The sequence below is a fragment of the Xenopus laevis genome, chromosome 1L, assembly GCF_017654675.1.
Source record: "Xenopus laevis strain J_2021 chromosome 1L, Xenopus_laevis_v10.1, whole genome shotgun sequence".
Classification (NCBI taxonomy): domain Eukaryota; kingdom Metazoa; phylum Chordata; class Amphibia; order Anura; family Pipidae; genus Xenopus; species Xenopus laevis.
This window is the reverse complement of record NC_054371.1, coordinates 191,154,501-191,171,326: the sequence shown is the minus strand read 5'-3', so window position 1 is coordinate 191,171,326 and position 16,826 is coordinate 191,154,501. Positions and strand designations below refer to the sequence as shown.

The 16,826-nt window shown below is 38.3% G+C and overlaps 1 protein-coding gene across 1 annotated transcript; it reads left to right on the top strand.

Moving 5' to 3' along the window:
* The first annotated feature begins 2,388 nt into the window (after window positions 1-2,388).
* fam174a.L (family with sequence similarity 174 member A L homeolog) lies at window positions 2,389-8,936 on the top strand. Its single transcript, XM_018264480.2, has 3 exons — window positions 2,389-2,895; window positions 6,803-6,937; window positions 8,518-8,936. The coding sequence occupies exons 1-3, from the start codon at window positions 2,588-2,590 to the stop codon at window positions 8,519-8,521; spliced, it is 447 nt and encodes a 148-aa protein (XP_018119969.1). The 5' UTR covers window positions 2,389-2,587; the 3' UTR covers window positions 8,522-8,936.
* Window positions 8,937-16,826: the final 7,890 nt, after the last annotated feature.

The window sequence follows — 16,826 nt, the reverse complement described above, 5'->3', positions numbered from 1 at the left end:
TTTTAGGGGGAATATTCACTAAAGGGTGAATTGTTGCCATCACCGCTTATAAATAATATAAATGCAAGTTATATACTAAATAGCAGTGTGTTGCGAGTTTTCTTAAATGAGAAGGATCTTGGGGTTTTGTAGATAACAAGTTGTCTAATTCTGGGCAGTGTCATTCTGTGGCTACTAAAGCAAATAAAGTTCTGTCTTGCATAAAAAAGGGCATTATCTCAAGGGGTGAAAACATAATTATGCCTCTTTATAGGTCCCTGGTAAGGCCTCATCTGGAGTATGCAGTGCAGTTTTGGACTCCAGTCCTTAAGAGGGATATAAATAAACTGGAGAGAGTGCAGAGATGTGCAACTAAATTGGTTAGAGGGATGGAAGACTTAAATTATGTGGGTAGACTGTCAAGGTTGGGGTTGTTTTCTCTGGAAAAAAGGTGCTTGCGAGGGGACATGATTACACTTTACAAGTACATTAGAGGACATTATAGACAAATGGCAGGGGACCTTTTTACCCATAAAGTGGATCACCGTACCAGAGGCCACCCCTTTAGACTAGAAGAAAAGAACTTTCATTTGAAGCAACGTAGGTGGTTCTTCTTGTAAATGTTTTTATTGGGTTTTAAAACCAAAACAAGTAGGATTTTAACAAAAACGCGTAGGTGGTTCTTCACAGTCAGGACAGTGAGGTTGTGGAATGCACTGCCGGGTGATGTTGTGATGGCTGATTCAGTTAATGCCTTTAAGAATGGCTTGGATGATTTCTTGGACAGACATAATATCAAAGGCTATTGTGATACTAAACTCTATAGTTAGTATAGATATATATAATTTATGTGAAAGTAGGGAGGGGTGTGTGTATGGATGCTGGGGTTTCATTTGGAGGGGTTGAACTTGATGGACTTTGTCTTTTTTCAACCCGCTACACTACGCTAATTCACTAATAAGTGAAGTTGCGCCCTGGGCGCCGAACGCTGGGGACTTTTTGCTAGCATTGGTTCGGCAGTGCGAGCGTTCGTTTCTGCCTAGCAAAAATTCGCTAGTGATCTTTCGCTTAGATCAATTTTCATATGGCGGGGGAATTTAAAGTTGTATGGACATCTTTATTATAAATGTTGGTGCAAATGCTTGAAGTTACCACTTTTTATTACAAATGTCCAGGTAACCTTAATAAAGACAAGATAATTTATATAATGGATTACACATGAGCCCACTGTAAATTGAATGTTCCATTTCTTAGGAAATGTCTGGAGAAAACCGTTTCCCCAAAAGAATTTTGTTAGGACTTTTGCAGGCAATCCCGCTTCAAAAAAAGAAAAGTTGCCAGTGTTTTTGGAACTTTAATGCATTTTCAGCACACAGGATATGATGTAAGCGACAGAAGATTGAGGAAGATCTGGCTTCTTTTTAGCACTTCGCCTGGTCTGAGGTGGCAAAGTCAACTCTGGCGAAAGAGGTAAAGTCCAGTAAAATCCTCACTTTACTGAGTAACGGCCTTTCGCCAGAACGAAATGTTGCCTAGCGATAGTGTTAATTAACGCTAGCAACTGTCTTTCACTAGCGAATTGGCACCTGTGCCTGTTAGTGAATTGGCGATCTCCCTGTGGGTGGCAATGCTGGTGAATTGTCACTAGCATTAGCCACTTTACCCTTTAGTGAATCCGCCCATAAGTCCTGTCTGGTCTGTTTAATGTAATGTGTCATTGCTACCTGCTCCTGCGCTGTTCCCTGCCAGTACTACAAGCTTGTTTCTTTTGCCAAGCTCCTGTCTGCTCATGCTGCAGTTCAACTACCCCCTTGTTCCTAGGGTTGCCACCTGACCGGTATTTTACCGGCCTGGCCGGTAAAAATTAAGCTTGATCCCAATGTAATTAATAGGAAAAATGCCTTGAAATATAGGAAGGTCGGTATTTTTTTTAAAAAAAAAGGTGGCAACCCTACTTGTTCGTCACCAAACCCCCTTTAGAAGTAAAAGCCCTGGAAATTTGGGCCTGGATCAAAAAATGCCACTAGTTCCAAAAACTTTCTTAATAAATAAGAGTTAATAAATCATTGGAACACTCAATGACACTAATAAATGAATGTTGTAGGGCTGCAGTGCCTGCACTTAAATGACATCACAAATTGGTACTGTCCTTCTAGCTGAAACCTTTCGTGTCTCATTTTCAAGTGGACCTAACATATGATATTAAAAATTTCCCAACCAGCTTAAAACGCCGGGAACACATTCAGTTTTAGGTCTGATAAATAGTGTTGGGAATCAACAAGTAGGAGCGAAGTGGCGCACGCAGATCCCCAAAACACAAGCTTAAAACGCCTCCAAAATAAACAAAGAAAAGGGGAGGGGGCGCGCCAAACTGAACAGAAACAGAATAAGAATCACGTGCAGCGTTATGACGTAGGATAGGACGTGTCTATAGCGGAAGTAGGTGCTGCTTGGCAACAAGGCTGTTTGATCCGGAAGCCGGAACTACCTATGTGTACGAAGTGTACTGACTCGTCTGGTGCTGATCAAGTCTCAGCGGGACTGGGGTATTCTGTTGTAGCGCCAGCCCTCCCCTAGCCGGGAAAGGGCACGAGGTGCAGTTGGGAACATGGGGCTTTACGGCTACATCATGTCGCTATGCTCGGCTGGAGGAATGCTATTGGCGTTACTCACCTTAAGTCTTTTCAGTGACGTGGGTTTTGCTGTTAATGCTCCTACTGCATCCCCTGCCTTCCCTACCGGTCAGCTCCCTCACATTTCTAAGAAGGGAAACAGCTCGAGCACTATTGCCGGGGGAGCTTTGGCTACTGTACCTTCTGCTGAATCGCCCAACAAGCCCCGGACACAGAGGGCCCTTGTGGTGCTTGTGTTGGTTAGCGCTGCCGTTGTTGCTTATTTTGTCATAAGGACAATGAGGTGAGTAACGTTACTGCTAGTAATTTCACTCTATGTCGTTGTGGTGCAAACGAGCTGTGTTCTAGGGACTTCTTTTTACCCGAGAAAATATCAAAAAATGCACAGGGCTGTATCACCCCTCAGTATCACGGGTCTCCCTTTTGTAGTTCAGGAGCCAGTTGGACACGCTGATAAAGAGATTATTATAGTTTTAAAAACTGTTTGTGGCCTGTTGGTCATGGTCAGCCTGCAAACCCCAGCTATTGTTAATCTGCAACTGCCACATCTCTGCAACTGCCACATCCCTGCAACTGCCACATGCTACAGCCATCATCCATAAAAAATGCCACCTTACCCCTAACAGCCAAAGGCTGGCCCTAAAATAGTTTTTACTATACTTTTATAGAGAGCGGTGTAGATAGTTAAAGCCATGCATATACGTTATATTATTTTCTGAAATCCTGCACTGTAAAACTTTTGTGTCTGTCGGCAAGGAGACACGTTTTGTGGAGTGGTTGTAGGCCGTGTATTTAGGGGCTTCTCCGGAGCAGGTGTATAAAAACAGTATTTTTTTATGCAGATCTATGTAAAGACATATAATGTAATGCTTTCTTAGCACCACATCATAAGCAGAATACTTTAGTCAGTTTGTTTGTTTTTTTTTAAAAAGATAACAAAACCCCCTTCCCTCCATTGGTCCCCCTCCCCATAGTCCTTTACTTAAAGTGATACTGACACTAAAAAATGAATTTTAGCATATGAATGTACATTAAATGTTACCTATAGGTCATGTTGATCATTATTTGCTGAGAGGTTTGTTTTTGTATATAATTGTTAGTTGAAGTTCCTAAGCCTGACTCTCTGACACTCTGACTTTGCCAACCTGACTGTCCCATCTCAGCCTGTTAGTTACAGTTGCTAATGCTAACGGACTCCTGCTGCACAAATATGGCAGCCCCCTCATACAGGAACATGGGGGATCAGACAGGTAATGTTAAAGCATCATGCAAATACTTAATGGCAAAGTTAGAAGTAGCTTGCAAAGTCAATATAATAATAGCTGTAAAAAAAAGTTTAATTTCAGGTGTCAGTATCTCTTAAAAGTGTCCCTGGCATTAAACGTGACATATCCATGCAGAGTAGCGCAGAAGAGCTCATGGACGCCATCTTCGGTATCTTTTTATTCCTCCTATAAGGGACCGCTAACAGAGTTTTTGCACATGCATATTGGGGCCGCTCCGATATTCACAGTCGGTAAGTGTTTAGGAGTAAGCCATCTGTTACATGTGTGAATAGTGCCCTTGCACCTCAATAAACAATATAGTAATGCCAGTAGTACGCAATACCACACATGGATCGTTTATTTGGTGCACAAAATAATCATAAATGTATCCAAAATTCAACCGTACCAAAAAGACAGCGATATCTCACTGCTCTAAGGTCCCTGAGCTCCTCCTTCCTAATATGTTTTGCTCCGCTGGATACTGTTTTGTGCACTAAATCAATGTTTCACTTGTGATACTGCCTACTACATGTATTACTTTATTGTCTATTAAGGGTCTAGGACAATACTCGTGTATCAGGTGGCTTATTCCTACTACTTGTATTACTATACTGTACTATTTGTCACAAGCTTCTTTGCTCTAAAACCTTAAAAGTTAGTTAAATAGTACCTGTACTAGTTAGTTAGTTAAATAGTATCAATATAGAAGGACATCAAATTGCTTGCGTCTGCAGTTAAGTTAGTAGTGGTTAAAGCATAGAAGGGCACTGCACTGCACCACTGACAGCCAAGATTCACATCTTAGAATCGTGTTTAACCAAGCAAATAATGATTACTAAACATTAAAGGTCAAATATGCACACTTTTTGACAGCCATTTTAACTTAAAGGAATAGTTCAGTGTGAAAGTGAAAACTGTGTAAATAGATAGGCTGTGCAAAATAAAAAATGTTTCTAATATAGTTAGTTAGCCAAAAATGTAATGTATAAAGACTGGAGTGAACAGATGTCTATTAAAACAGCCAGAATCCAACTTCCTGCTTTTCAGCTCTATAACTCTGAATTAGTCAGCGACTTGAAGGGGGGCCACATGGTACATTTCTGTTCAGTGAGTTTGTAATTGACCCTCAGCATTCAGCTCAGATTCAAAAGCAACAGATATGACCCATGTGGCTCCCCTCAAGTCTCTGATTGGTTACTGCCTGGTAGCCAGGGTAACCAGTCTGTGTAAACCAAGAGAGCTGAAAAGCAGGAAGTAGAGTCCTGACTGACATGTTATGCATCCAGTCACTCCAGCCTTTTTACATTACATTTTTGGCTAACTAACTATATTAGAAACATGTTTTATTTTGCACAGCCTATCTATTTACCCAGTTTTTATTTTTACACTGAACAATTCCTTTAATTCCTAATGTGTTAATGTCCTACAGGTAAGAAGTTGGACAGCCTTGCATGGAACAATTGAGAACATTGACTGAATTTTCCAGATAATTCGTTGATATAATGCAAAAATTAACACACTCTCTCATTTCTCTCTTTGAAAAATGTATTTTTCTGAAGTATTCAGAGTTTGGTTAATATTTATTTATAAAATTAAATTTTAAGGGCTCTTACATATGGGCTTTTGTCTTATGCATTTGAGACGCAGGTTTGAGCACACCATTTGCATTTATTATCCGCAACATGCTGCATTTTCGTGCTCTTGACTTGTTTTCAGAAATGATTGGAATAGAAAGTTGCACTCAGTTTGCTTTGTGTTTTGGTTTCTTCCCAGAACTGCCTGTTGAGTTGAATAAGTGGGATCTTTTTAGCCCATGTATGGGGCCAGACATGGACTCCAGTGTTTCTTTGACCTTGTGCTTGGGATAATTGTCTTTCTGTAAGATTCTCCGAGACTTTACTTTGTAGTGTTTTTGTTGTATATAGCACTATTAATTCTTCTTGTGTTACATTTCATTTTAGGCTGAATAAAAATGTCAGGTTTTTGTCACAAATAAGGCCGCTATAACTGCATTTTTGCCATTTGATTCTATTCGGTTGACATAAGTTCTTGTGTCATTAATCTAATATGAGATGTCTGAACTAACTGCTCACTTAATCTGCATTTGTACTGACACTTTTTAGTAAATAGGAACCTGGGGTTAAAAAATAACATTTAGACTCTACTATCCAAGAAGTGCTGATACTTAAAATATTACTCACTTATTGAGCACTATATATGCAGCTGTTTCTACTATCTTTGAAGTCTAAAGGGGTCATTTTTTTCAATCCCTGAGGTGCAAATGCAAGGACATTATATGATGAAAGAGTGCTCACTTACCGAGCATTTACGCCATGGGGATTTATGCTCTCCACATCTCTACATGTCTCTCCCCGACACTCTTGGATAGAACACTTCCTAATGCTAACTGATTTTCGTATTGATCTTTTAACCTGTCCAAATGACTGATGGCCATGGTATGAAAAATGTTGGGACAATCCATACACGGTCCGAAAATTGTACAAAGCTTCATTTCGTATGACGGTATCTTTGCATCTATGGCCAAATTTACTCTTACAGGTTATCTATATGTATTTTAAGTAGTTAAGTAGACTTAAAGGTACTATTCTGGCAAGCCAAAAACAACAAGCCAAATTGAGCATACTGTAAAAATGAATCTTGATTATTTGTAATCAAAGTACCAAAGTAATGTATACGTTAATAAACTCCAAATTATAATTAAAAAAAGATAGAGAGAAAAAAAAAAAGGAATCCGTGTTATCCCTTAAACATTGGAAATAGGTCCATCCAGGGGCTCCACAACTCCTAAAAAACGTCACATTCACACTGGTATTCACTTCTGCAAATAATACTGTGATAAAATCCTGATACACTGGTAAAGTGGAATCAATTTTTCTTTGCTTTTTTTTTTTTTTTACTTTTCAGAACTAGAAGAAAAAATAAGAAAACAAGGAAATATGGTGTTTTGGATGCAAACTTAGGAAACATGGAATTAACTCCACTGGAGCAAGATGATGATGACGACGATGACACATTATTTGATGCCAATCAACCTCGTAGGTGAGTTGTTCTGCAGGTAAATGAGCTACTTTAAAGGGGTGGTTCACCTTTATGGTAACTTTTATTATGTTATAAAATGACCAATTCTAATCAACTTTTCAATTGGTTTTCATGTTTTTTTTTTTTTTTTAATGAATTGCCTATTTTTTCTGACTCTTTGCAGCTTTTTCAAATGGGCATCGCTGACTCCCTTCTAAAAAAACAAATAGGCCCTCTCCTATTCTTATTATAGTCTCTTATTTAAATCAATGCATGGTTGCAAGGGTAATTTGGACCCTAGTTACCAGATTGAGTTATTTAGCTTTTAATTCAGCAGCTCTTCAATTTGCATCTTAACCAAACCACAAATGATAAAAAAAATAAAAACCAATTGCACATTGTCTTAGAAAATCACACTCTACATCTTACTAAAAGTTATCTCAACGGTGAACAACCCCTTTAATCAAATCAATTATATTGTCCTGACCTGCATAACTTGGGTAGTTGGCTTTTTTCAGTGCTTTTTAGGCATATGCATATAGTATTATGTTTTGCTTTAAGTTTAGGTTTAGTTTTATGAAGTGAAAACGTTTTACATAACTTTTCTGCTTAATCAACCACAGTCTGTTTGTGAAAATATGACCTACACCATGCTGCTATGCAGTTCTTTGCATTAAATAAGGGGAATATTAATGTCTTATGGGTTATCCTGAATTATATGTTTGACTTGTACTGTTACATGTAAGTATGCCTGGGTTACAATCTTTACTGCTACCATTGGCTCAATCATCAGATATGCAGGTAGAAACAAAAGATTTCTTCCTCTATCTGGCGATTTAGCTTTAAGTTTTGCCAATGTTCGTGGTGCCTTCAAAGCCACCTGATAAAAATGTTTCCATCCTATCGACGCCATCCTGTTCAATCGACAACCAAGGCTTTTGCCAATGTCGGTCACCTCGTCTCCCACTATAATTTTTTACAATAATTTTGGTGCATGTATGGCCACCTTAATTCTTAGCAGTTAAAGAAAATGTGTAAGATTTGTCAGGGCAAACTGATGCAGTTTGTGGGGATATATATAATATATATAAAACAAAAAGAGAGATCAGCACTTGCAGGTCTTAGAAAAATAGAAAATTATTTATTGAAGAGCTATGGACTGAAGTTTCGGCTCCACCAGAGCGATCAGTGCATAAGTTATACAAAACAAAAAGAGATGTGTATATATATGTTTTTTTTTGTACAGGTATGGGCCTGTTACCCAGAGTGCTAGGGACCTGTGTCTTTCCATAGTTTGGATCTTCATACCTTAAGTCTACTAGAAAATCATGTAAATATTAAATAAACCCAATAGGCTGGTTTTGCCTCCAATAAGGATCAATTATATCTTAGTTTGGATCAAGGACAAGGTACGGTTTTATTATTACAGAGAAAAAGGAAATCATTTTTTAAAAACTGGATTGTTTGTATAAAATGGAGCCTAAGGGAGACGGCCTTTCCGTAATTCAGAGCTTTCTGGATAACTGATCTCATACCTGTACATACCTAAATATATTTATTATAGCTCCTGTGGTATTTACATTATTTATTTTAAATTTCAGGTAAAAGCCTTAAAACTGTGGATTAGGTGTCCCTGTTTTGGAAAAAAAACTGGATGAAGAGCTACACTAGAAATATGTTGCATCAAGCATATGCAAACCAATCTCTTGCAGCAAAATTAAATTTTGTACCAATATTCTGAAAGTATAACTCCAAATCTTATATTTGAAGAAATCGTATTTAAGATTTTTTTTTTTCAAATACTGTGACTTACTGTGACATAATTTTTATGGTTCTTTTTGTATATACGTTGTCATTTTTTTCTACCACTATTTTAAAAGAAATGTTAAATATTTTAGAGGTATTTCCATTTCAAAATATGTTCACCCCTATTTATCAAATATAAACATGTTAGAAATGCGCACTGTAAATTTTGCATGCATGTCTGTATATACTGCAATAAAATAAATATTAGAATATATATTCCTTTGTTGAATGATTACTTTATTTTCAAATATGCTGAATACCCCTATGTGCTACCATATATGGGAATCAGTTGTTGCCATCATGCCCCTAAATTTATCCTCTTTGTATGTTTTATTTAGTTCCTTCACAATGTAGACAGTGGAAATTATTAATCCAAATCAAATGTATATTCAGAAACCACCCTTCACTACAATATCAAAGGAAGGTATGACGGCAATTGACATTTGAGAAAAGGCTTCTAACGTATACCCCTCTTTGTTTGTGATTCCTCTTTGTCATTATTGTCCCTTATCTGCTTGTTCTATTATATTCTTTTATTAAACTAACTTTAGCATCAGCATAATTATTTCAGCTTTATCAAATATTTTCAAAGTAAAGCTATGAGCCCTGATGAGAAAATCAGTTGCACACATTTTTTCTGTAGCCAGCTCATTATCCTTTGGGGCTGATTTAAAGGGATCCTGTCATCGGAAAACATGGTTTTTTTTTCAAAATGCATCAGTTAATAGTGCTACTCCAGCAGAATTCTGCACAGAAATCCAAGAGCAAACAGATTTTTTTATATTCAATTTTGAAATCTGACATGGGGCTAGACATTTTGTCAATTTCCCAGCTGCCCCTGGTCATGTGACTTGTGCCTGCACTTTAGGAGAGAAATGCTTTCTGGCAGGCTGCAGTTTTTCCTTCTCAATGTAACTGAATGTGTCTCAGTGAAACATGGGTTTTTACTATTGAGTGTTGTTCTGATCTACCTGGCAGCTGTTATCTTGTGTTGGGGAGCTGCTATCTGGTTACCTTCCCATTGTTCTTTTGTTTGGCTGCTGGGGGGGGGGGAGGGAGGGGGGTGATATCACTCCAACTTGCAGTAAAGAATAATTGAAGTTTATCAGAGCTTAAGTCACATGACTTGGCAGCTGGGAAATTGACAATATGTCTAGCCCCATGTCAGATTTAAAAGAAATCTGTTTGCTCTTTTGAGAAATGGATTTCAGTGCAGAATTCTACTGGAGCAGCACTATTAACTGATGCGTTTTGGAAAAAAAAAAAATTTTCCCATGACAGTATCCCTTTAACCTGATCCCTCTGCTCCTATAGGAATGAATATAAAGTGAGTGAATTTTTATTGTGAGTTGTAATGTCACATTCAGATAAATCTGCCATTTAGGGGCCAATTTACTAAAAATCTAATTTTGATTTCCCCCCCCAAGGATCTAAAAAAATTAGTTTGTTTTTTTAAAAATAAAAAAAAGTTCTAAAAAATTTAAGATTTATGAAGTGTAAAAACCTCTAATACAAGACTTTGCCATGTAAAAGTTGTTGCAGTCCTATAAAAGTCAATGGAGCTGCACTGATCCTATTGGACCGCTTTTAATCGATCGGGACTTCATTTTTTAGGTATTCATATTTTTTGTGCATCGCTCAGTTTCATTTTCCGTTTGTACTTTTTTTATTAGTTTTTTTAATAAATCTCATGACATTCGTAGTTTGTGAGTTTAGTTATGGTTTCAAAAACCTCTCAAATCTGACCGTTGATAAATAGGCCCCTTAGTGTACATTTGGTTAAGCCTAAGTGCTAAACTACACAAGAGATTTTGAGCAGATTTGTGAGTCAGACTTTATCTGCCATAGATCAGTGTAAGATTTTGTTGGTGCAAAACCTGATCCCTCTGCTCTAATATAAATCAGATCACATAAAGGGCCAGATTCAGTTTGATAAGAATAGATTTTAGACTCTATTGAAGTCTATGGGGGAAAAAAACTCAAACTTAATTGGGGGAAAATGTTTTTTTTTTCTCCTTTGAACCTTGCCCATAAGTTTACACATGATAAAGGAGAATTCAACCCCTTATTTAAAAAAACTTTAAAAAAAACTTTTTACTTACCTCTCGTGCAGATCCAGGGCATCAGAGTTCACGGCAGCCATCTTCTTCGGTAATCTTTGGGTCTTCCTCTGGCGTTTTGGTAATTTCTGTGACTTTCAGTTGTTCGGTACCAGCAGACCGATCCAACTGAGCATGCGCCAATATGGCACTTCCATAAGATTACTGAAGAGAAGAAGATGGCGCCCGTGAACTTCGCTGGACAGAACCTGCACCGAGGGGTGAGTAAAAAGTTAGGGGCATTTACCCGGTGTAGCAGCTAGGCTGAGAGGGAGGGAGGTCTATGTAGGGTAGGGTTTGTTTTTGTTTTTTAAATAAGGGTTTGAATTCGGATTTAACTGGAAACTAGTGAAAATGAAAATCTAATATAAGCTTCATCATACTAAATTGTTTTCAAAATATTAATTCAATTCTAAACGATTTTTTAAATGAAGAATTATTAGCTCACTCTTATTATGCTTCAGTATATCCTAGCACCCAGGCATTTGCATGACATTTGCTAGAGTGCGTGTGTTGGCATCAGATATAGAAATGGATTCAATTCTCTTATCTGATGCAGATGTATTGCATTTTATACACCTTCAGTAACTGTCTGCCAGTTCACGCTAGCCAATTCTTTAATGTGATTTGCAGTGAAATCTGTTTTACAGAACTGGTTGCAAATTGTTTTAACTGCAAATAGCAAACTCCCCACAGGGGCAAAATCACTAACCGGCGAAAATTCGGCCGCAATGGCTTTGCGCACATCGCAACACTTCGCCAGGCGTAAATTCGCCTGGACAACGCTAATTCACGAAGATCCGCAGTTGCGCACAGGGTACCGAACGCTGGCGAAATTACGCCAGCAGTTCGAAGTTACGTAAGCATTGGCTAATTTGCATACGGCATGCAGTTAAAGTACAATGGCCGTATATTCTGCAGCAAATACATTACACTACACAAGGCCAGGGAACCTTAATAAACTTATATAAAGTTGTTATATTGTCCTACACATGTGCCCACAGTATAGTTTAGGTGCCATATGTTAGCAAATGTAGGGAGGAAGGAGGGTACCCCAAAAAAAAATTACGATCTTTTTCTCTTAACTCCCTTTAAATAGGAAAAAACCCAGCGTTTTTTGGGACTTAGAAAAATTTTCAACTTTTTTTTGAGGAACTCCTATCTATTCTATTGCACTTCGCCTGGTCTGAGGTGGCAAAGGCAAGTCTGGCGATAGAGGTAACGGTCAGTAAAATCAAAAACATAGTGAATTTGCATAGTAACGCTCTTTTGCCAGACTGAAAATTTGCCTAGTGTTAGAGTGCAAAGTTGCGCCAGAGTCTATCTCCTTGGCGAAATTACGCCAGCCACCGTTAGTGCCGAAATGACGTCACTTCGCCCTTTAGTAAATTTGCCCCACTGTGTGTCTCATACCACCTCCTTTTACATTGTAAGATCTAATGCGCAGGGGGGGGCACCTTTAATGCCCATATCAATCATTATTTGTATATCATTTATGTTTGACATATACATCCTACTGTTTTTATAGCACTTTAGAATATGTTTATACATTTATAAATATTATGTTACATTTGCTTTACCCTTGGGCTTTTTATGCCACATAATTATTTATTTATTTATTGTTATAAATGGGGATAATTGCTATCCAGCAGAGTTGTAAGGTACAGCCATGTCCATAGACATATTTTCAAATCTGCTTAAATGGGTCCTAACCTCTTATTACAGGGAGTCCTCGGGTTTCATACACCCGACTTAGTGAAGCAGTATTCAGTTGTATGAAATTAAATCAAATGTGAAAAACTGGCTGTTCAAAAATGTGGGTACCCTTGTAATTTTGCTAATTTGAATGCATGTAACTGCTCAATACTGATTACTGGCAACACCAAATTGGTTGGATTAGCTTGTTAAGCCTTCATAGGCAGGGGTGTCCAATCATGAGAAAGGGTATTTAAGGTGGCCAATTGCAAGTTATGCTTCTGTTTGACTCTCCTCTGAAGAGTGACAGCATGGGACCCTCAAAGCAACTCTCAAAAGATCTGAAAACAAAGATTGTTCAATATCATGATTTAGCTGAAGGCTACAAAAAGCTACAGTATCTCAGAGGTTTAAAGGAGAATTCAACCTTAACGTTAAAAAACCCTAACCCCTACCTTACATAGACCCTCCTCCCCCCAGCCTAAGTGTTACCCTGGGCAAATGCCCTTAACGTTTTACTTACCCCTCGGTGCAGATTCGGGCATCGGAGTTCACGTGAACCATCTTCAGCCGCTTTGGCAATTTTCGTGAGTTTCAGCGCATGCGCCATCACGCTGGCCTCATTCTGAATAGAAGAAGATGGGTCCTTGTTAAAGTCGAGGGTCGGATGAATTTAGTCCAATATCAAAAAATTCTTCAGCATAATGTTCAAGCATCAGTCACAAAGTTGAAGTTATGCAGGGGTTGGATATTTCAACAAGACGAAATCTATGGGATGATTTGAAGCAGGCTGTCTATGCTCGGCAGATATCAAATTTAACTGAACTGAAGAGATGTTGTACGCACAGAAGTGAGTACTTGCCAGAATCTATAGTAGCAAACGAGCCATTTACCTTGAAGGGTAATCTTTTTGAAGTACAGTACTTCTGACTTTAAAGGATTGCGGTCATAAAGTTAGAGATTTCACTTTACAGCTATTTCAAAACATGCAATTATAAATAAGTAGTAAAGCATTTTTTCTAGTGGGGGTGACATGTGCTATTTTCCTTGGGTTACTGCCCATGGGCAAATTTGCCCAGTGTTCATAAATTAGCCCCAGTGTGGTTTGAAACCTGTCAGTTTGGCCATTATGGGAGGAACTCAGCGGGAGATTTCGGTGCGATCCGACGCGTTGTGCAAAAATGCAGGCGTCAAGACGGATGCAACGGAAATAAGGTGAGAGATGGACATTTCGGATGAAGTCACAGCGTTCATCTGACGCGACTGTTGGATGCATCGTGCAGCATCTACATCCGACAGTTGCGTTGGACGAACGATGCAACACCATCCGACGTTAATGTTGCTTACCTTATTTCCATTGCATATGACTTGATGCCTGCATTTTTGTTTCTGGTTCCAAGTCCCAGAGTTCTCACCCTGTTCCTGTGCCCTTGTCCTGGGTTCCCTGTCTGCTTCTGGTGGCTCTCCCGGTACTGACCTAATCCTGCTCTCTGGACATTCCCACTGACTTCTGCCTGTTCTGACCTTGGCTTTATATTGGACCTTCATTGCTAGCTGCCTGTCCTGTTTATTGGACTCTGCTTCTGCCTGCCGGTTACCACAGTCATATTCTGTATTTTCATTTTGGTTTCTGTTTTGCACCTTAAGTTATTTTCATTAAACATTTCACATTGTCATGGCTTTGTTCTGTTATTTACAGTTATGCACTAGGTTTCCCCAGCATACAGACTCCCATTTACTTGCCTGTCCTCATTGACGGAACATAACAGTGAGAAAGTTAAGTTCACCATTTGATAAATATGCTTCTTGAAATCCCACAGGAATGCATAGGACGTGTGTGAGCTTTTCTGAGATGAGCTCTAATTTCACACTTTCATAAATCTGATAATGAATAATAAATCAATGTAATAAACCTGCCTGTGTTTGAAGCAGAAAACTATGTTTGGAGAAAGGCTCTTCCTTGTGTGAGAGAGACATGGCAATTCCCTGTATGTGGGAGAGAAAGTTGCTCTTTGTGTGGCTAAAGCTGCATAAAACCATGGATTAGCATTATTGAAGTCAGAACAGAAGGTCCTATGTGTTCAGTGTGAAGTGAAGAGTCTGAACCTCAGTGTGAAGGTACTGTGGGCTGTCTGTCATTGTTTTCTGCAGGCTATATCTTTGGCATTGTGGCTTTTTAAAAATTTGTGACAAGCACCTGTGAAAAGGATGAACTGCAAAGGGAATGAAAAATGCTTGCCTACTACAGGTATGGGATCAGTTATCCAGAAACCCATTATGTAGAAAGCTCCAAATTATGGAAAGGCTATGTCCCATAGACTCCATTATTAGCAAATAAAACAAATTTTTTAAAATAATTTCCTTTTTCTCAGTAATAACAAAACAGTACCTTTTACTTAATTCCAACTTAAATATAATTGATCATTGTTGGAGACAAAACAACCTATTGGCTTTATGTAGGGCTTTATTTACTAAACCTTGAATTTATCTGGTCGGGTTTTTGGGGTAAAACCTCAAATTTTTCATGGAAAAAAAACCTAGACTTTTTCTATATTTATTATACTCCGGCAAAAAGCCGAATATGAAAATCCGCCATCTAAGACCTGTCCTAATGAAAACTGCCTAGTACTGTTATCCTAGTGCACTCCTAGTACAGGGGTATCAATAATACATATTAATGCACTTTTCAGGCCAAAACCCCTGCAGCAGTAACCAAGAAGATTCAGATGGCACACACATAGCAAAATGTGCATACATTTTGTGATTTATTTGGATCTCTGCACAACGTTTCAGGGGATCAACCCCCTTTATCAATCTGCTCTGCAGATTATTTGCTTATGTGGTGAAAGGTACACAGATAATCTCAAAATAAAAGTTTTATCATTGAATTATTTATCTTGTTATATCCTGGTTTCAGGTTTTTATATTTAAGAAATTACTTTTAATTAATAGTTTTTTAAGTTTAAAGAACTTTATAGACACCCTTTCTTTTTTGTGCATTGAGGGTAGACCAATACGTTAAATTACAACAGACCCCTTGTTCTAATTGATGTCCTCTTTTCTGTCTACAAGCGCCTATAACAATTTTAAAGGGAACAACCACACATCAGTAGAAAAATGAGTAGCATTCTGCTCTAGTTATTCATTTGTCGTTACAATCCATCCAATTTACCAACATTCAACTTTGTTAACTGAACTAATCTAAACTGAACTAATCAACAGAAGAAAAATATAGTTACCTGACACACAAACATGCTTTAGGAAAGGAATTGAAGCATAAGAACTGTGGATTTGTTCCTTTTGTTATAGGGAGGTAAAGCCCTTTAAAGGACCAGTCATCAGAAATAAAAAGCTGTATAGTAAAGGCCATTTCAAAATGAGCAGGAATTTATACTGTATGGTCCTATAATTCAAATAATCTCATTGTGTAGGATCTTAAACTAGGGTACACCTGCATCTTCCAGTAGATGGCGCTCAGTGCTAGGAGGGAAAAAATCACTTTCAATTTTCCTGACAAAGCAACAATGCCCACTTAACTCAAGTGAGTTGTCTTTTGAGCTTTGCCCGTGGATGCTTTTTATCTCATTGAGGCACCAAGGAATTATTTAAATAGCACAGAATAAATAGTGGAGTCCCTCAGGCCTCTGTATTGGGTCTGCTTTTATTTAACGTGTCCACTAATGACTTAGGGGAAGGTATTATAAGTAATGTATCAGTATTTGCAGACCACACAAAACTATTCATCCCAATTAATTCCATCCAGGATTTGGCATCCTTGCAACAGGATCTTGACAAACTGGCAATATGGGCAAATGAGATTCAATGTTGATAAATGTAAGGTCATGCACCTGGGATGTAAGAATATCCAAGCCACTTATACCCTTATTGGGACAGCACTAGGCAAATCCATTATGGAAAAGGACCATGGAGTCCTTGTAGATAATAAACTTGGCTGTCAGCAACTGCCAGGGCAAGCAATGTTTTGAGCTGTATTAAAAGGAGCACAGATTAGTAGGTGATGGGGATTGTCCTCCCACTGTACACAGCACTGTAAGGCCCCATTTAGAATATGCCATGCAGTTTGCGGCTCCAGTGATCAAACTGGAAATTATTGAATTAGAGAGGTTTCAGAGAAGGGTAAATAAGCTGGTAAAAAGTATGGAAAATCTCAGCAATGAGGAAAGACTGGCTAAATTGGGGTTGTTCACACAGGATAAGAGGCACTTGAGGGGTGATATGATCACTACAGTATGTATAAATATACAAGGGAATCATATAATAATTTCTTTAATGTTTTATTTACCAGTAGG

What these genes read in the sequence shown, in the direction of transcription:
- fam174a.L (XM_018264480.2), top strand. Translation starts at nt 2,588, where the DNA reads ATGGGGCTTTACGGCTACATCATGTCGCTATGCTCGGCTGGAGGAATG. An exon ending in TTTGTCATAAGGACAATGAG is followed by an intron (nt 2,896 to 6,802) that starts GTGAGTAACGTT and finishes TTTACTTTTCAG; the next exon opens with AACTAGAAGAAAAAATAAGA.